The sequence below is a fragment of the Nerophis lumbriciformis genome, linkage group LG38, assembly GCF_033978685.3.
Source record: "Nerophis lumbriciformis linkage group LG38, RoL_Nlum_v2.1, whole genome shotgun sequence".
Lineage (NCBI taxonomy): Eukaryota > Metazoa > Chordata > Actinopteri > Syngnathiformes > Syngnathidae > Nerophis > Nerophis lumbriciformis.
Window position 1 is genome coordinate 1,434,112 of NC_084585.2, and position 21,003 is coordinate 1,455,114.

The 21,003-nt window shown below is 39.9% G+C and overlaps 1 protein-coding gene across 4 annotated transcripts in view; it reads right to left on the bottom strand.

The window, feature by feature from the left end:
• Positions 1–21,003, bottom strand: part of slc2a9l2 (solute carrier family 2 member 9, like 2) — a 157,240-nt gene that overhangs the window by 87,388 nt on the left and 48,849 nt on the right. For all 4 annotated transcript variants that reach the window (XM_061932404.2, XM_061932405.2, XM_061932406.2 and 1 more), the window contains 2 exons: positions 16,022–16,182; positions 3,082–3,206 (listed from right to left, as the gene is read on the bottom strand). In XM_061932404.2, the coding sequence (XP_061788388.1) occupies positions 3,082–3,206; positions 16,022–16,182 (286 nt within the window). The remainder of the gene's footprint in view (positions 1–3,081; positions 3,207–16,021; positions 16,183–21,003) is intronic.

The following is a 21,003-nucleotide window of genomic DNA, read 5'->3' on the forward strand; positions in this document are numbered from 1 at the left end:
TGGAGTGCATTAGGTCTTATCAGCGTTCTTCCAGGCAAAAATACAACCGTACTGTACCTACTGTAGAGTGATTAGTAGGGGTTTGAAAAAATGATGTTTTTGAATGAGTCGCATGTGTAAAAAAATCTTAATCAATTCAAAAAAATCTAAAATATATTTTTTTTGCCCCCCAAAATCTGTCCTGTCCAGCCACTTAAGAAAATATTTGGGTCAAATGTTATCTGCCAAAAGCAGTTTTCTTAAAAGTAATAAGAGAAATGTATCAGGACTGTCTATCTATTTTATGGAGGAATGTAGTTCATTAAAGAACTGACACCCAACGTTATTCAAAAATAATCCATTTTGAATGGAGGATGGATTCTGACTGAAATCGTTACCTCCAAGAATGGAATCGTATCGTGTGGCGCCCAAACATTCCCAGCCCAAGTAATTAGCTAGATATTGTTTTCTTAAAGACACATTTCTGTTGTTTTTGTTCATGTTTACAAATTTAGGGAATAATTCCTTGGACACAAAAGAATGTGAGGGCAAAAATGATTTCAAAGACCAAGAGATAGTAAGTTCTTGATTTATTTTGGTTATTGTGTATTATTCACTTTGTTTTGCTCAAACAATTGTATGTCATTAAAAAGAAATGTAATGTAGTTTAAATATTGTGGGTTTTTTTTTATAAACTGTCAACATTGACACATTTACAGTTAATAGAAGCAGCTTTTTACCACCTGAAAAACATTGCCAAAATCAGAGAAATAATGTTTAAATCAGACTTAGAAAGACTAATCCATGCTTTTGTCTCCAGTAGGCCAGACTACTGTAATGGCCTTCTCACTGGGCTCTCTAAACCAGCTGTGAGGCAGCTGCAGTACATCCAGAATGCTGCTGCTCGAGGCCTGACTAGAACCAGGAAATACCACCATATTAGTCCAGTGCTTAGGTCACCGCACTGGCTTCCTGTTGCTCAGAGAATAGACTTTAAAGCAGTCTTTTCATGGTCTTGTACCAAAGTACATCTCTGACATGTTAGAACCATCTCCAGCTCTGAGAACCTCAGGGAGTGGTCTCCTGCTGACATGTTAGAACGATATGAACCATCTCCAGCTCTAGGAGAACCTCAGGGAGTGGTCTCCTGCTGACATGTTAGAACTATATAAACCATCTCCAGCTCTGAGAACCTCAGGGAGTGGTCTCCTGCTGACATGTTAGAACTATATAAACCATCTCCAGCTCTGAGAACCTCAGGGAGTGGTCTCCTGCTGACATGTTAGAACTATATGAACCATCTCCCGCTCTGAGAACCTCAGGGAGTGGTCTCCTGCTGACATGTTAGAACTATATGAACCATCTCCAGCTCTGAGAACCTCAGGGAGTGGTCTCCTGCTGACATGTTAGAACTATATGAACCATCTCCAGCTCTGAGAACCTCAGGGAGTGGTCTCCTGCTGACATGTTAGAACTATATGAACCATCTCCAGCCCTGAGAACCTCAGGGAGTGGTCTCCTGCTGACATGTTAGAACTATATGAACCATCTCCAGCTCTGAGAACCTCAGGGAGTGGTCTCCTGCTGACATGTTAGAACTATATGAACCATCTCCAGCCCTGAGAACCTCAGGGATTGGTCTCCTGCTGACATGTTAGAACGATATGAACCATCTCCAGCTCTAGGAGAACCTCAGGGAGTGGTCTCCTGCTGACATGTTAGAACTATATGAACCATCTCCAGCTCTGAGAACCTCAGGGAGTGGTCTCCTGCTGACATGTTAGAACTATATGAACCATTTCCAGCCCTGAGAACCTCAGGGAGTGGTCTCCTGCTGACATGTTAGAACTATATGAACCATCTCCAGCTCTGAGAACCTCAGGGAGTGGTCTCCTGCTGACATGTTAGAACTATATAAACCACCTCCAGCTCTGAGAACCTCAGGGAGTGGTCTCTTGCTGACATGTTAGAACTATATGAACCATCTCCAGCTCTGAGAACCTCAGGGAGTGGTCTCCTGCTGACATGTTAGAACTATATGAACCATCTCCAGCTCTGAGAACCTCAGGGAGTGGTCTCCTGCTGACATGTTAGAACTATATGAACCATCTCCAGCTCTGAGAACCTCAGGGAATGGTCTCCTGCTGACATGTTAGAACTATATGAACCATCTCCAGCTCTGAGAACCTCAGGGAGTGGTCTCCTGCTGACATGTTAGAACTATATGAACCATTTCCAGCCCTGAGAACCTCAGGGAGTGGTCTCCTGCTGACATGTTAGAACTATATGAACCATCTCCAGCTCTGAGAACCTCAGGGAGTGGTCTCCTGCTGAAATGTTAGGACTATATGAACCATCTCCAGCCCTGAGAACCTCAGGGAGTGGTCTCCTGCTGACATGTTAGGACTATATGAACCATCTCCAGCTCTGAGAACCTCAGGGAGTGGTCTCCTGCTGACATGTTAGAACGATATGAACCACCTCCAGCTCTAGGAGAACCTCAGGGAGTGGTCTCCTGCTGACATGTTAGAACGATATGAACCACCTCCAGCTCTAGGAGAACCTCAGGGAGTGGTCTCCTGCTGACATGTTAGAACTATATGAACCATCTCCAGCCCTGAGAACCTCAGGGAGTGGTCTCCTGCTGGTGCCTAGAGCCAGACCCAAACATTGTGAAACTGCCTTTACGCTGTACGCTTCTAAAATCTGGAATAATCTTCCAGAGGATGTGAGACAGGCCTCAACGTTGGCAATGTTCAAATCCAGGCTGTAAACACTTTGTTTAATTGTGCATATGACATTTGATCTACACTTTTTGATTGATTCTCATTTTAATCAAGTCTGATTGTCTGATTGTATTTTACAATTTTAATTTGAAATATTTTTATTTTTGCCTTTTAAATTTTCTGGAAAGCACTTTGAATTGCCTTGTGTTTGAATGGTGCTCTTTAAATAAACTTGCCTTGCCATCTCACTCATGGACGATCGGAATCAGCAGCATAAATCCCTAACCTAAACACATTGAGACTAAATATACTACTGGTCTAAACGTTGGACTTATCAAACAAAAATGGGCTTCCCAAGAGCGAGAACAACGCTTACCAGAGTCCACGCCGATAATGAAGCGGCCAATGATGAGCATTTCAAAAGATCCGGCCAGCTCTCCCAGGGACAGAAGCAGTGCAGCTATCACAGCGAAGACATTGTTCACCATGAGGGTTCCTTTTCTGTTTGAAAAAAGAAAGCGCTTAGTTAGAACACAAAGCTGACATGAAAACAACATACTAAGAAAAGTAGAAAGCTAATTGAATGCTGGAATGACTTGAACACAGGTTGAGTTCAATAACTTACTCAGGTGTGTGAGGATTCAATCCAAATCTCATATAATGACAACAATAACAACAAACACACATTGCGCAACACAAGGAACAACTTCCTGTAAGCAAGCGGTCATGTCTCTGATTATATCTTGGGGAACTCAACTGTGCCAAATGTGTATATTTTATTATAATGATTTAAAGGGAAAACGTTGCCTGTTGTTTACAATCATTACAAAAGACATGACAACGGATGGAATTTTTTTTTAATGCATTCTAAATAATAAATAAATGCGATCAAAAGTCTGCTTACGATGTCATCAGACAAGTTGGTAGACTCTGACATTCAATTTAGGGCCGGAAATGGCGAGAAGGACACAAAAAGACGCTTGGTTCCATTCCCCCTTCTTTGAGGATTATGAGTCATTTGTCATCTAAAAGGGAATATATAAACATCTTAGCAGTCAGCATCCTAATGACAGCAGACCTTGTACAGTAAGTGATGTTTTATCATGAAGTCTGCAATGAGTAATAATCAGTGATGTTGTCGGGGGAAAAAAGTGAACATTGTGATGAGTTTTTTAAATGAATCATCAAATTGTTCAAAATACTTAAATAGATAGATATATAGATAGATAGTATTATATGTTATTATAAATGTTACTAGATACTACATATGTACTTACATCATGTATATATTACATGTTATTATGAATGTTCCTACATGACATATATACTTACATCATGTATATATTATATGTTATTATGAATGTTACTACATGACATATATACTTACATCATGTATATATTACATGTTATTATGAATGTTACTACATGACATATATACTTACATCATGTATATATTACATGTTATTATGAATGTTACTACATGACATATATACTTACATCATGTATATATTACATGTTATTATGAATGTTACTACATGACATATATACTTACATCATGTATATATTACATGTTATTATGAATGTTACTACATGACATATATACTTACATCATGTATATATTACATGTTATTATGAATGTTACTACATGACATATATACTTACATCATGTATATATTACATGTTATTATGAATGTTACTACATGACATATATACTTACATCATGTATATATTACATGTTATTATGAATGTTACTACATGACATATATACTTACATCATGTATATATTACAAGTTATTATGAATGTTACTACATGACATATATACTTACATCATGTATATTACATTTTATTATGAATGTTACTACATGACATATATACTTACATCATGTATATATTACATGTTATTATGAATGTTACTACATGACGTATATACTTCAATCAATCAATCAATCAATCAATCAATCAATCAATCTTTATTTATATAGCCCTAAATCACAAGTGTCTCAAAGGGCTGCACAAGCCACAACGACATCCTCGGTACAAAGCCCACATACGGGCAAGGAAAAACTCACCCCAGTGGGACGTCGATGTGAATGACTATGAGAAACCTTGGAGAGGACCGCATATGTGGGTAACCCCCCCCCCCCCTCTAGGGGAGACCGAAAGCAATGGATGTCGAGTGGGTCTGACATAATATTGTGAGAGTCCAGTCCATAGTGGATCCAACATAATAGCAAGAGTCCAGTCCATAGTGGGGCCAGCAGGACACCATCCCGAGCGGAGACGGGTCAGCAGCGCAGAGATGTTCCCAGCCGATGCACAGGCGAGCGGTCCACCCCGGGTCCCGACTCTGGACAGCCAGCACTTCATCCATGGCCACCGGACCTGTGCCCCCCCCCCCTCAAGGAAAAGGGGAGCAGAGGAGAAAAGAAAAGAAACGGCAGATCAACTGGTCTAACAGGGGGGCTATTTAAAGGCTAGAGTATACAAATGAGTTTTAAGATGGGACTTAAATGCTTCTACTGAGGTAGTACTTACATCATGTATATATTACATGTTATTATGAATGTTACTACATGACATATATACTTACATCATGTATATATTACATGTTATTATGAATGTTACTACATGACATATATACTTACATCATGTACATTTTGCATGTTATTATGAATGTTACTACATGACATATATACTTACATCATGTATATATTACATGTTATTATGAATGTTACTACATGACATATATACTTACATCATGTATATATTACATGTTATTATGAATGTTACTACATGACATATATACTTACATCATGTATATATTACATGTTATTATGAATGTTACTACATGACATATATACTTACATCATGTATATATTACATGTTATTATGAATGTTACTACATGACATATATACTTACATCATGTATATATTACATGTTATTATGAATGTTACTACATGACATATATACTTACAGCATGTATATAATACATGTTATTATGAATGTTACTACATGACATATATACTTACAGCATGTATATAAAACGTTGGAGGGTGGATATTTTTTAGAGCGCTTCACAGGCGGAATAGTATTGTTAACTGACTTGTTTATTTACAAGTTAGAATGCATAGAAAAGAAAAAGATAAGTGCTTGTCTCATAATGGTTGTGAGTGAAAGGCAACATTTCCAAACAAAGTGCAGTTGCCCTTTAAAAGAATGTTTCTTCTGCTGTGATGTGTTACCTTCTTACTTGCACTGAGATCCTGTTAAGAACTGCTTACAGAGCAACTTAGACAGCAATCATGAGCGAGGTGAAGTTGGATTTATTTGGATGGAAATACAAATACCAAGCAGACCCAGCAGGGGGGGGTTCCTCATTTCAACATTCTCTCATCATAATGTTGGACCGTTTCTTTAAGATCTTGATCAAATATTCTGTTGAATAATTCAGGAATCAGAGGATATATGAAAAGAAATGACCACATGGGAACTTTTAATGAGCCAGTCCCTTTATATTTGACATATATTATACGTTGAACTCTTACCTATGAACTTGAACCTTTCTGAGGCTATCTCAGGAAAAGCAGCAGCTAATTCAGCGATGTTTAAGGGGAAATGAATTATGCATTTTAAATGGAATATTTGAGGCTGAGTCAGTATGGATCACTAGAAATCCTAGAAGGATCATATAGGGAACTTTGTAAAACTCTTCAGAAGTCTCACGGTCAAAGTGACATGCTCATGGCTGGTTCTTTTCAACATCCTTCAAGAGCAGTGAGGTCATTTTGTCCCTGGAGTACATACTGTACTTACAGTCAGAAGTTGAAAAACACTCATTATGGGAAGGACCCAAATCATTTTTGGCCCTTATTTTTTTTTTCTTTCTGGGCTGGAGGGATTCTACAATGTATCTTAAAGTGGTTCTATTAGGCAAAATCCACTTTTCCTCCCTGTTAGTTTTGTGTACCGTATTTTTCGGACCATAGGGCGCACCGGATTAAAAGGCGCACTGCCGATGAGCGGGTCTAGTCAGGTCTATTTTCATACAAAAGGCACACCCGATTATAAAGTGCATTAAAGGAGTCATATTATTTTTAGGGATGTCCGATAATGGCTTTTTGCCGATATCCGATATTCCGATATTGTCCAACTCTTTAAATACCGATACCGATATCAACCGATACCAACCTATATATACAGTCGTGGAATTAACACATTATAATGCCTAATTTGGACAACCAGGTATGGTGAAGATAAGGTACTTTAAAAAAATAAAAATTAAATAAAATAAGATAACTAAATTAAAAACATTTTCTTGAATAAAAAAAGAAAGTAAAACAATATAAAAAGTTACATAGAAACTAGTAATGAATGAAAATGAGTAAAATGAAGTGTTAAAGGTTAGTACTATTAGTGGAGCAGCAGCACGCACAATCATGTGTGCTTACGGACTGTATCCCTGCAGACTGTATTGATATATATTGATATATAATGTAGGAACCACAATATTAATAACAGAAAGAAACAACCCTTTTGTGTCAATTAGTGTGAATGAGTGTAAATGATGATGATAGTATATATCTGTATCATGAATCAATTTAAGTGGACCCCGACTTAAACAAGTGTAAAAACGTATTGGGGTGTTACCATTTAGTGGTCAATTGTACGGAATATGTACTGTACTGTGCAATCTACTAATAAAAGTCTCAATCAATCAATCAATGGGGGAGGGAGGTATTTTGGGTTGGTGCACTAATTGTAAGTGTATCTTGTATTTTTTATGTTGATTTAATAAAAAATAAAATAAAATAAAAAAAAAAACGATACCGATAATAAAAAAAACGGATGGATGGATGGATGGATGGATAATAAAAAAAACGATACCAATAATTTCCGATATTACATTTTAACGCATTTATCGGTAGATAATATCGGCAGGCCGATGTTATCGGACATCTCTAATTATTATGAATATTTTCTAAATGTAAAAGACTTCCTTGTGGTCTACATAACATGTAATGCTGCTTCTTTGCTCAAAATGCTGCACAGATGATGTTTTACACATCTTCCTCAAGTCACTTTCTGACAGTCTCTTCAGGATGCACCGTTTTGTGGGCGCTCTTATTTACGTGCCTCCACTTGGACAGTGTCTTCGCCTTGTTGTAGCGGTGTAGCGTGCAAGGACGGGGGTGGAAGAAGTGTCAAAAGATGGCACTAACTGTTTTAATGACATTCACACTTTACTTCAATCAATAACGGAGCAGCATCTCCTCATCCGTGGCTCACTAGTGCAACAACAACGCCCGAAATGTGTCCCGTGACCGGAACTCTCTAATAACTTAAGTTCCTTGGGTGAATAATGTAAACTCACTACACCGGTATGTTTTAGTGCTTCCATAGCGAGTCTACTGACAGATATAAGAACTTTACACTACTTTATATTAGAAATGGCAACAGTGGAGGATGAATGTCACATAACAAGAAGATAGAGAAAAAGAAGAAGCTTATCCACTACGGCATAGGCACAGACTACAGTGGCGGATGTGCGCAAGTTTTCAGGATACAAAACAAATACACATCAGCAGGTACCAGAAGTTAAGAAAAGTTGACTCTGCATAATATTGTTAAACAAAACGCCAGATAATATGTCTGCTAATGAGTGCCATTTTGCGGTCCTTATACACACACCATAGTAATGCTTGTATCTCTGACTATGGGAGCCGTAATGGGTCGATAATCCATCAAGTGGTGTGGCTTCAAAGTCGTACTAAAACATTTTGACTGATTTTTGAGTGCCGTGTGTAATGTTCTTTAGTTTCAATGGAACATTTAAAGTGTTGGTGTTTTTTACTGGCGTCATATTGCAGTCTACACGTATCTCTTATGTGTGACTGCCATCTACTGATCACACTTGTCATTACACCATGTACCAAATAAAATAGCTTCGACCAGAATTATTCCGTACATTAGGCGCACCGGGTTATAAGGCGCACTGTCGATTTTTGAGAAAATGAAAGGATTTTTAGTGCGCTTTATATTCCGAAAAATGCGGTAATCTAGGTGGGTAGCAATGCAGCTAATAGTAGCGATCCATTCTGCCTTTAAATCACTTTAAAAATGCATCCAAAAACCGCTAACGATACTTCATTTACGTTCCGTAACCTGTATAATAACCAAACTGTAGCGACATTGTTATTGTAAGAGCAAACCTTGAATTATTTTTCTAGCGTAGTAACACATCGCCTTGTGACGGCATGCCACGGCATTAGCCATAAGTTAGCTTGTGCGTCAGCGGCGGAATGGCTTTTGAGTTTGTAATACACAACACATCAATCTGTACTGACTGAACATGAACATGAACAGTATCTGTAAAGTATTAGCCTGCATTTCATGTTTTGTTTGTAGCTGGCCATGGGCCAAAAATATTTCCAGTTTATTTTGTGTAAGCACTCCATCATCAATTTGGCCCCAAGTTCCACATTTACACGGTCAAGTCACGCCGACCTCACTCTCTCAGCTTCCGTCAGCTCCAATGCTTCACCCTCTCTTCGTGCTCGCTTCTATAAGCAGCAGTTCATCCTCCCTATATTCAGCTTCAAAAAGATAAGATCGTGAATCCTCATTTGTCCAAAAATAGTCGTCTCCATCGTCTATTAACAAGTCTGCCATGATTACAACACATGCGCGTTTGCTTCTGGAAGTAGGAAAGCACATTTGTTGCTGGTAGTCGGACGTGCGTTGCTATTGGAATGGAAATAAATGTGCAGAGGGAATAAGTTCCGTTACTGTTAAAAATGAACAAAACAGTAAATATTGTACATATTACATATTGTTATGAACGTGTCTGTTACTATGCCAAATGTTTTATGTTCAATGTTTTGTGTTCAATTGTTTTTATTAAATCCAAGCAGAGGACTGAAAAGGTGTTTTATTGTTTGTGCTATGGCGCCATCTTTGGACGAGTTCACCCACCGCAGTTGCTGCAAGTTGAAAATGTACTTCCTGTTTTACCTTGAATCAAAAGTAAAACCGTCCGTAGCATTTCTGCTTGAAATGAGTCTTCACTCATCACTCCAAGCAACGTTTGTAAGTTTCACAATTTAACTAAAACAATTCTTACTTACAAAGCTGTCCCATGTGTGATGTCTGTCAGAAGGTTTTTCATGCGTAAGTGCTATCGTAATGTAATGAAGCTAGCGTCGTTAGCATTAGCTAATATGCTAACACGTCTACGAGTTTCTGTGTTGGTATTATTACCTTACAAAGGGATTGCTTTTGTATTGTTTCAGTTTTGTAAATTCACCAAAAGGTCAGTGTGGAGTTACTGAGTCTGTTTAGCTGATTGGAGAGCTAGCTTCTGCAGCTAGTGGGTCCATGATCATGACTTCTGTTTTGTTTGATCAGCCGTTTTACTGCCCTGTTACAGGCACCGCTTGGAAACAATTAAGGTATGTAAATAAACATTAAATAAATAACTAATTTCACAATTGATATACCTGCGGCTTATATACCAAAAAATACGGTACTTTTAATTGAAGTTTTTTCCTCAACAGTGAAACTACATTTTGCACCAAAATGAGGCACCAATGTTGTTTAGTTTTTCAGTCTGCTTCCATGTTTTATGTTGGTACGGGAAATATCATGGTGCCCGCTTTAAGTACCCAACCCCAGTGGAGGCTATAAGCCTAATGTTAGATTGCTTCATCCTGTTTGGATTTGTGTTTCAAGGTCCTTTTCCTGTTGGAACACTAAATGTTTTGTAAACTTAGAACTGTGCAGAACTGCAAATCATCATCTGTTTGCAACCTGATCCATCCATCCATTTTCTACGGCTTATCTTGTTCAGGGTGACGTGAAGCTGGAGCCTATCCCAGTCCGTCAGTCAGTGACAGACAAACAAAAAAGCATTCATAATCACATTAACATCATGACTGAACCTGTGCTGCCTGCAAGCTTGAAACTAGTAAACCTTTTATTCCGGTATGACAAAACCTTTCATAGTAATTACAAGTCATTATGAGCCGGCCAAAGTATGTAATAATCCATTTTCATTACACTTATCAGGGTGAGGACATTATTCACCGAGTAGTCTTGCAGGGAAAAGGTGAGTCATCAACCTAATGCATATTCAGCTGAATCACAATTGATCCACAGTGTTACAATCAATCATAATGGAGGGAAACAACAAGGTGACCTCACGCATATGTAAACCAAGAAAGGTAAATAACCTTTTTTTTTTTTTTTTTTACATCTAATGACCTTAAAAGTAATTTTATGAAAGATGTGCAACTATGAGGCTTATATAATGAAGGAGATATTGACTTTCTGAAGTCAAAGATGATGCATTTTGCCACGCTGCTTGACATTGTCATGAGCAATGTTGTTTTACACAGACTTCTAGCGAGATGGACTTTAGGGATCTGTCCATTAATTGGCTGCCGATCACTCCCATTTTTGTAAAAAAAAAAAGTTGTCGTGATCCGGCAGCTGCCTTTCTGCTTTTTGTTGCAGTGCCTGGTTTCTGGGTGACGGGGCACACATCTGATATTCTTTTCCTCCTGAGGACTTAAGCTCTCTAGTCCCTTCACTCGGTGCCAGTAGATCACTGATGGTTCACCCTTCCAGTCATGTTGATCTTTGCTTTGGCTCCGCTCACGCTTCTTGTTTCCTGTGCCTCTCCCTTGGCGTTTCGTGGAGTTTTAACAGTTGACTCTCCATCCTTTCTTATTTTCCCTCACTCTTTTTTGAGTGCGCTTTTTGTTATCTTTTGTAATTATCTTTGCTCCATGTTGGGCCAGTACACTCACGTTGCCGGTTCCTGTACTATAAAAAATATTTTTCAGACTTAAAATCTTTTCATTTTCTCTTAAAATTGACAGTGCACCTTACAACTCGGTGTGCTTAACGTACGGATTCATTCTAGTTGTGCATACCGACCTCGAATTGGTGTCATAATAAGTGTGACCAGTAGATGTCAGTCCCACATAAGAGATATGTGTGGACTGCAGGTTGACGCCTGTTCAATAAATGACACTAGCAAGCAAGCCCAAAACTTTGATGTTTCATTAAGAATATTACACACGGCGCTCAGAAATTTGTCAAAATGTTTTAGTTCGACTTTGGTAAGCTACAAAGCCGCACCGCTTGGTGGATTGTCACCGCATTACAGCTACCGTAGTCAGACGTACTGTGCTTCAACATACAAGTATTATTATGGTGTACGTAAAGTGGCACCTATTAGGAAACATATTTTTTTCCGCAATATTACGCAAAAACAACTTTTCCTACCTACTCGTACCTGCTGTTGCGTATTTGCGATCTAGTTCCAAAAATGTGCGCGCATCCGCCATTGTAGTCCGTGCCGTAGTCATTAAGCTCCTTCTCTTTCTCTATCCTGCACTGTTGCCATTTCTAATACAAAGTAACGTACAGTTCTTTGATTGATTGATTGATTGAGACTTTTATTAGTAGGTTGCACAGTGAAGTACATATTCTGTACAATTGACCACTAAATGGTAACACCACAATACGTTTTTCAACTTGTTTAAGTCGGGGTCCACTTAAATTGATTCATGATACAGATATATACTATCATCAAAATAGAGTCATCACACAAGATAATCATCAGAGTATATACATTGAATTATTTACCAGTGTTTCCCACACATTCATTTATTTGTGGCGGCCCGCCACGAAAGAATTACGTCCGCCACAAATGGATTTTTCGGCTTTTGACTCGCTCGACCGCTCATAAAAGCAACGGGACTCTGTCTGTGAATGTTGCTTGTAGTTACAACTCCGGTGCAGTAGGTGGCGGTAGCCTACTATGCATTGTAACTCCGCCAATAGCACTTAATTCACCTGGTGGGCCAGAAGAAGAAGAAGAAGAAGAAGAAGAAGAAGAAGAAGACGAAGACGAAGAAGACGAAGACGAAGACGGACGGACGGGATCAAAATACGAGGGTAATATAGGTTATGGTAGATAGGTTATAGCTGCATCGCTCGCGGCTCGTCATATATTTAACGTTAATCCGCGATTTCACCGAGCGTTTCACTGACGGTGAGCAGCCTGACGCTGCTTCATTAACACCGCCGCTGTTTGACTCTAGGTCCGGGGCAGACGCACGTAATAACAATCACCTGTTTTCATACCGACGAGCTAACGTGTCCAGGTTATAACCCTGTTGTCAATAAACACACGTGGAGACGGTGCTTCAGATACTTACATTAATACTCAAGCTAAAATGTCCACTGTCCACTGCAGCATGTGAATACAATGAAAAGAATAAAATCTGAGCCAACCAGCTGTTAAAATGTTGTCCAGGTTAATGTTTTGGCCATTAAAGGCCCTTCATTTCAAGATTTCAACTGTGATCGGGCTTTAAACAGGTGGCTGACCTGTTCAGATGGGTGTAACTGCTACTGGTCAAATAATGTGAAATAGCATTTAGTTTTACATGTATGCAATGCCATTTAAATGTAATTATAGATAATAATAATAATAAATACTGTGTCGTGTTGTAAATAGTCAACGGGAAGGATTTTAGTAAGATATAAGCCATGAGCACTACACAGCCAGAAAAAAACCTAGGCAGGACAAGTAAAAATATTGGGGCAAGTAGATTTGAGAAGTAAAGTTAAATTATTTAGTATTCACTAATTACAGGGGCAGAGCTTTAAGAGACATTTTAGCTTTTATATTTTATAAGATATATTTTTTGTAAGAACCACAATTAATAAATATATTTCAGTGAATAACTAATTGTTCAAATCTGTATATAAATATGTACATAAAGTGTTGTAATCATATTCCAATTCCGCGTTCTTCTTGGTCATCGCCGCTGCCGCCGCCACCCCCGACCACACCACCACAAATAGATGCCTGCCCTGTGGGAAACACTGTTTACATTATTTACAATCCGGGGTGTGGAGGGGTGGCGGGGGGGATAGGTTTGGTTGTTATCATCAGTCATCAAAAAATGAGAACAGAGAAATGGACATTGGAACAGTGTAGGTCTGACATAGAGAGAGAGAGAGAGAGAGAGAGAGAGAGAGAGAGAGAGAGAGAGAGAGAGAGAGAGAGAGAGAGATCAGAAGGCATAAGAAAAAGTATCTACATTTGATTGTTTACATTTGATTATTAACAATCCGGGGAGGGTGTTAGTTTAGGGTTGTAGTTGCCTGGAGGTGTACTTTTATTGCGGTTTTGAAGGAGGATAGAGATGCCCTTTGTAACTTATATCTGTCAGTAGGCTCGCTATGGAAGCGCTAAAACTACCGTTACAACAAAGATGACGCGAGAAGACGCTGTCAAAGTGGAGGCACATAAAGAAGACCACCCTCCTGAAGAAAGCGGTTTGGAGAAGGTCTGTAAAACATCATCTATGCAACATTTTGAGCAAAGAACCACTGTTGAGTATTAAACTCTGCAGATATTGACCAGGTTGGGGTTCCGGTCAGAGAACACACGCTCATCATGTCCAACTTTAATAGTGCATATTGCTTTAGATTAGGTTTGTTTAGTATCTGTAAACCACAAGCAAACAGCCATCAACATTTATGTCATTTAACTAAACAACAACATATATATTATGCCTATAGATATGCTGAAAGAAAAGTACTAGAGACATAATACATTGCATTTTCACAATGGCATGTGAGCTAGCCACATTAGCAGCAGCAATGCTATCCTTAACAGTGAGATGTTAGCTCGTAGCTTTCTGACAACACATATTAATAAAACACCACAAATGTTACACAAACACAGTGATGTCTATTAATAAACTAAATGATAATCAACATACTCACATAGTCAAAGACTAGAGCACCGATTTAAACGTAGCTGAGAAACAAGTTAGCACACATTAACACACGTCAAAAGGGAAGCGGAAGTGACACCTACAGGAAGGAAGCGGAAGTGACACTGTCAAGAAATACTTCAAAAGAAAATATCTGAAAACGTAGATAAACATGGAGAATTCTTAACAACCACCATTACATGTTATGTAGACCACAAGGAAGTCTTTTAAATGTATACAAATATAATATGACCCTTATAATTCAGTGAGCCCTCTGGTCCAAAAATGATAGTAATGCTATGTAATGGCATGCATCATATCCTGAAGTCAAACGTGCTCATTTGGCTTATAGAGAAGGAATAAACCAGGCGATAGAAACTATAGAAACATGTCATGTAGCAGCAGGAACGCCAATTAAGCTTTTAAGCCTGCAAGGCTGAGAGGACAAAAGCATTCATTTTTCAACTTACATGACGGCAGTTTAGTTTTAAATGATGTAAACAAATGTTGTGTTCAGGTCTGCTGTGTACTCAGTCTTCAATCAGATAGCATTCATTATTTGAGAAGTCAGGCTCATCAATCAAATATCATTTGGAAGAAAAAAGGTGTTATGCAGAGCACAATTACACCACATTTTTGAACACGTCTTTGGATCTTCAGCATGCGGAGACCTTTTGAACAATTCTGCAGTAAAATGAGCTGTTAGTGCTGCAGGGGAGAGATGAAGCACGCCTCTGCATTCAAATCTTCTGCTCCTCTTATTCCTGCTCATGTGCCAGTCTACAGACTTATTCCTGCTCATGTGCCAGTCTACAGACTTATTCCTGCTCATGTGCCAGTCTACAGACTTATTCCTGCTCATGTGCCAGTCTACAGCTCAGATATGTCTTCTCTGATCAGACTTATTCCTGCTCATGTGCCAGTCTACAGACTTATTCCTGCTCATGTGCCAGCCTGCAGACTTATTCCTGCTCATGTGCCAGTCTACAGACTTATTTCTACTCATGTGCCAGTCTACAGACTTATTTCTACTCATGTGCCAGTCTACAGACTTATTCCTGCTCATGTGCCAGTCTACAGACTTATTCCTGCTCATGTGCCAGTCTACAGACTTATTCCTGCTTATGTGCCAGTCTACAGACTTATTTCTGCTCATGTGCCAGTCTACAGACTTATTCCTGCTCACGTGCCAGTCTACAGCTCAGATATGTTTTCTCTGATCAGACTTACTCCTGCTCATGTGCCAGTCTACAGACTTATTCCTGCTCATGTGCCAGCCTGTAGACTTATTCCTGCTCATGTGCCAGTCTACAGCTCAGATATGTTTTCTCTGATCAGACTTACTCCTGCTCATGTGCCAGTCTACAGCTCAGATATGTCTTCTCTGATCAGACTTATTCCTGCTCATGTGCCAGTCTACAGCTCAGATATGATCAGACGGCACAGAGTCTATAGGCCATACAGTGGCGTGTGAAAGATGGAGAAGATTATCGTGACGATTAGGAAGTCGGCTTACCTTCCCAGTACTTTTATGAGCCAGGAGGCGGTGAGCGCTCCACAAAGGCCGCCGATAGAAAATATGGAGACGGTGATGGACCAAAGCAGCGTGGATGTTTCTGCTCCAACAGGCTGGCCGTATCTCTCCATCCATGTCTGGTTGTAGAAATGTTGAATGTACTGCAAAGGAAAACAGAAATGACACATCACGTCTGTTTCCAGGACAGCTGTGGCCAAGAGCGTGTGAATGAAATAATGGCTTCTTAGTCTAAAGCACTTGGGGACTCAAGGGAGTCCTTCTAGAAATCCAATCAATTATTATTGAAATGAAAATACATCTTAATGTTTTGGTTACAAGTTATAACCTTTACATGAATATTCAACGTCTTCTAGGCCAAGGACCCCCAAACTGATGGAAAGAAAGAGCAGCCCCCCCTGCTTGTATATCTTGTATGAAATGATCTTTGGATTTCACATTGAACTGCTTCTAACGCTACCTTGTTATTGTCATGATGTTCAAATGACAGCACTATTGTGCTGCTAATAGTCACCATCAAAAGTCTACATACACTTCATCTAGAGTGATTGGAGCACATACTTGTTGCTCACAAAAAACATTCATGAAGTTTGCTTCTTTTATGAATTTATTATGGCTCTACTGAAAATGTGAGGGTGAAAAGTATACATACAGCAATGTTAATATTTGCTAACATGTCCCTTGGCACGTTTACCTGCAATAAGGTGCTTTTGGTAGCCATCCACAAGCTTCTGCTGGAATTTTTGACCACAAAATTGCTGCAGTTCAGCTAAATGTGTTGCTTTTCTGACATGGACTTGTTTCTTCAGCATTGTCCACACCTTTAAGTCAGGACTTTGGGAAGGCCATTCTCCGTAAAACCTTCATTCTAGCCTGATTTAGCCATTCCTCTACCACTTTTGAGGTGTGTTTGGGGTCATTGTCCTGTTGGAACACCCAACTGCGCCCAAGACCTAACCTCCGGGCTGATGATTTTAGCTTGTCCTGAACAATTTGGAGCTAATCCTCCTTTTTCATTGTCCTATTTACTCTCTGAACAAAACAGGCCCAGAGCATAATACTACCACCACCATGCTTGACGGTAGGCATAGTGTTTTTTTCTCCTCCAAACGTATTGCTGGGTATTGTGGCCAAACAGCTCCATGTGTGTAAACTCTTGACCACGACTGTCCATGTGCTTCACGGCGCTGCTTCCAATCCACGGCACTCCCTGTCCGCGTAAAAATGTCATCTTTTTCAAATGAAATGAACGGACATTACACGTTTGAGAAATGTGGTCTGCATCAAAACAGAGCAGTAGAATCTCTGGTGTAAATTCAGCATAAAGTGTTATGTGAAAGAAATACTGTATTTGTGTGTGCAAAATTCTGCTAAATCCTCTTGGCCCCGCCAGTAAATCCCAGCAGGAGACTGCCAGGTGAAGTCAAACAGGTAGAAAGTAGTCATGTCATCTGGACTAAGCTGAGCTGGCATCAGCAAGCCTCACTGTGCTGTCACTTCCAATGATCCGCCTCATGCGATTCCATGGCCCCTTCGTAGAATCCAATAAAGCCTTTCTGACGTTAAAACCTGCCATTATTCAACTTTGACCAGAGAATTTGAATTATGGGGCGACGATAATCCATTACCTTTATACCCATCTTTGATCCAAAAAAAGATGAAGGTTCCTACAATATATTGTTACTAAGGCATGAGTCACAACATTTCCAATCACTATTTTCCTTAGCAGAAGAAATGATCACGCGTGCTTTGAAGCCAACACATTGACAGACTGAGACTGATGGCTCTTATTGTCATCGCAAGTCTTTTATTCATCAATCAAAGTTTATTTATATAGCCCTAAATCTCCAGTGTCTCAAAGGGCTGCACAAGCCACAACGACATCCTCAGCTCAGATCCCACACCAGGACAAGGAAAAACTCAACCCAATTTTAAATGTAGAAAAAATAAAAAAATCATAATATGACCGCTTTAATGCACCTTTTAATGGTGCGCCTTGCGCTTGCAAAAATACTGGTGTTAATCTTTGCCACGACCTGTCACAAACCAGCAACTTGAGGGTTCCAGGTCCAAATCTAGCCATTCTCGTAACGGCTGTTGTGTCCTTGGGCAAGGCACTTCACCCACCTTGTGTTGTGGCCAAACAGCTCCATTTTTGTTTCATCTGACATCACATGGACAAAGATAAGACCTTCTGGAGGAAAGTTCTGTGGTCAGATGAAACAAAAATGGAGCTGTTTGGCCACAATACCCAGCAATATGTTTGGAGGAGAAAAGGTGAGGCCTTTAATCCCAGGAACACCAATTCCTACCGTCAAGCATGGTGGTGGTAGTATTATGCTCTGGGCCAGGGCCGGCCCGTGGCATAGGCCGTATAGGCAAATGCTAAGGGCGCTGTCCATCAGGGGGCGCCATGCCAGTGCCACAAATGTTGGAGAAAAAAAAAAAAAAAAAAGTTGTTACTATTATTTCTAAATACAAAAAAATAATCTCACGTGAATTAAAATGCAAAGTAAAGCCTATTTAATAGAAATATTATTTGTTACAACATTACCCTCCCGCACGGTGCGCCCCCTCCCTTCCCGTATCATGACTCTTTTTGGACGTCACCACATCAAAAAATCAACACAAGATGTCAAAACGGCCAAAACTGTCAGGTGCCCAGGGAAGAAAAAAGAGAAAAGAAGAGGAGAAACGAGAAAAGACAGAGGTAGCAGGTAGGTAACGTGAGCCTACATGAAATTATTTGTCTGTTACAGAATGTGATAGTAACCTGGCTTTTTAGCATTAAGCTAATGTTACATGATTCGGCAATTGCTAATCAATAAATAGCTAGTTCTGTTTTAACGTCGGGTTAATATTGTGGAGGGGGCTAAATTGTTATGGAAAATAATAATGTAACGTTAGGTAATTACAGTACTCCCACCTTACATTCCTCAGGGACATTTGTATTAGATCTCTTAAGCAGGTGTTTTTTGTTTACATTATTGCCTTCTGGTTAGCTAATGTTTGCCCTGCAGGTAATAGTCACTTTTCCACCCCTTTATATATTAGGTATAGTTGTAAGTAAAAAAAAAAGGTCAAAGACAAAGCTATTCGGGTTCTTGTGAGTATATACACTTCACTGCCGATGTGGGGGGCGGGGGGCGCCACCTAAAATCTTGCCTATGGCGCCAGATTGGTTAGGGCCGGTGTTGCTCTGGGCCTGTTTGGCTGCCAATGAAACTGCTGCTTTAAATGGAACAATGAAAAAGGAGGATTAGCTCCAAATTGTTCAGGACAAGCTAAAATCATCAGCCCGGAGGTTGGGTCTTGGGCGCAGTTGGGTGTTCCAACAGGACAATGACCCCAAACACACCTCAAAAGTGGTAAAGGATTGACTAAATCAGGCTAGAATGAAGGTTTTAGAATGGCCTTCCCAAAATCCTGACTTAAAGGTGTGGACAATGCTGAAGAAACAAGTCCATGTCAGAAAAGCAACACATGGCTACCAAAAGCGCCTTATTGCAGGTCAACTTGCCAAGGGACATGTAAGCAAATATGAACATTGCTGTATGTATACTTTTGATTGCTCACATTTTCAGTAGAGCCATAATAAATTCATAAAAGAAGCAAACCTCATGAATGTTTTTTGTGAGCAACAAGTATGTGCTCCAATCACTACATCACAAACAAATGAGAAATGATTGTGAAGTGAAGCCAGCCATGACATGATGTTCTTTACAAGTGTACGTACACTTTTGACCAGGACTGTATAACAGCAAGAGTTTTAGCAAGTCTTCACGTGTGCTCTCTGCCAAGCTGCTATCTCAAGCAGAAGTAATTAAAGACATCCCGTCAAGCAGAAGTGAAGGTCAAGGTCAGCAGAGAAAGGATCCACATGGCCACAGTCCCCTGGGAAGACTGATGGGAACTCTTCCATTCCACTTGTGTGCTGGAATGATCCCTGAGGAGTGAGGAGGTGTTCTGAGGTCCTGCCTGGTTAAGAGGCATCTTGGCAGTACTCAGAGGGGATCTGACCTCACAGTCTCTGATGCTCATTTCTGTCTGGTGGCAGGTCTTCCAACCTGACCCCGTCTGGTCCTCACTTCAACCACCTGAAGAGCTGAGTGACTTCCTGTTGACACGCTTGTCCACAGATGTGGATTCTGCCAAGACCCAGAACTGCAGCTGCCATGTTCCTTCCCATAAGTCACCATCACATTCTACGCAAATGTTTATCTCCCTTTTGACTCTCACCTCCTCAACTCACTGCATCCTACACCGCTACTAGTATAGTACTGCCATACTAATCAATCATATTCGCTACTATACCGCCTCTAAAAAGTACCGGTCCCCGCACCCTGTCGTTGTCACGTGGTGACATTACTGGTTTTATGAGCAGAGGAGCATGTTGGTCAGCGCACACACACAGAGTACTTACAAGCAGACACAGTGTGTAGACAGAAAAGGGAGAATGGACGCATTTTGGTGTAAAAAGTCAAGATAAAGGTGAAGTTATAACACTGAAACACCCTCAGGAAGAGCTGCTTTAACACATGGCTAGATAGCTAGCGGCTAACATCCATCCGCAGTGTTTTAGCTACTTCTAAATCACTAATTCTGGCCTCCATGGTGACAAATAAAGTAAGTTTCTTACAAGTAGCATTATCACTGGAGGACGAGTAATAGCAAAACATGCTTCACTACACACCATAGGAGGATACAATAGCTCACCACCATCACAATGTAAACAAATGCCATGGGTGGATCTACACCTGACATCCACTGTAATGATACCAAGTACAATAGTCGATACTACTATGATTACATCAATATTTTTTATCATCACAACATCTTTTTTACTTTTTTAAAATGTATATTATATTTATAAAGTCAGTAAATACGTCCCTGGACACATGAGGACTTTGAATGTGACCAATGTATGATCCTGTAACTACTTGGTATCACATCCATACCTAAAT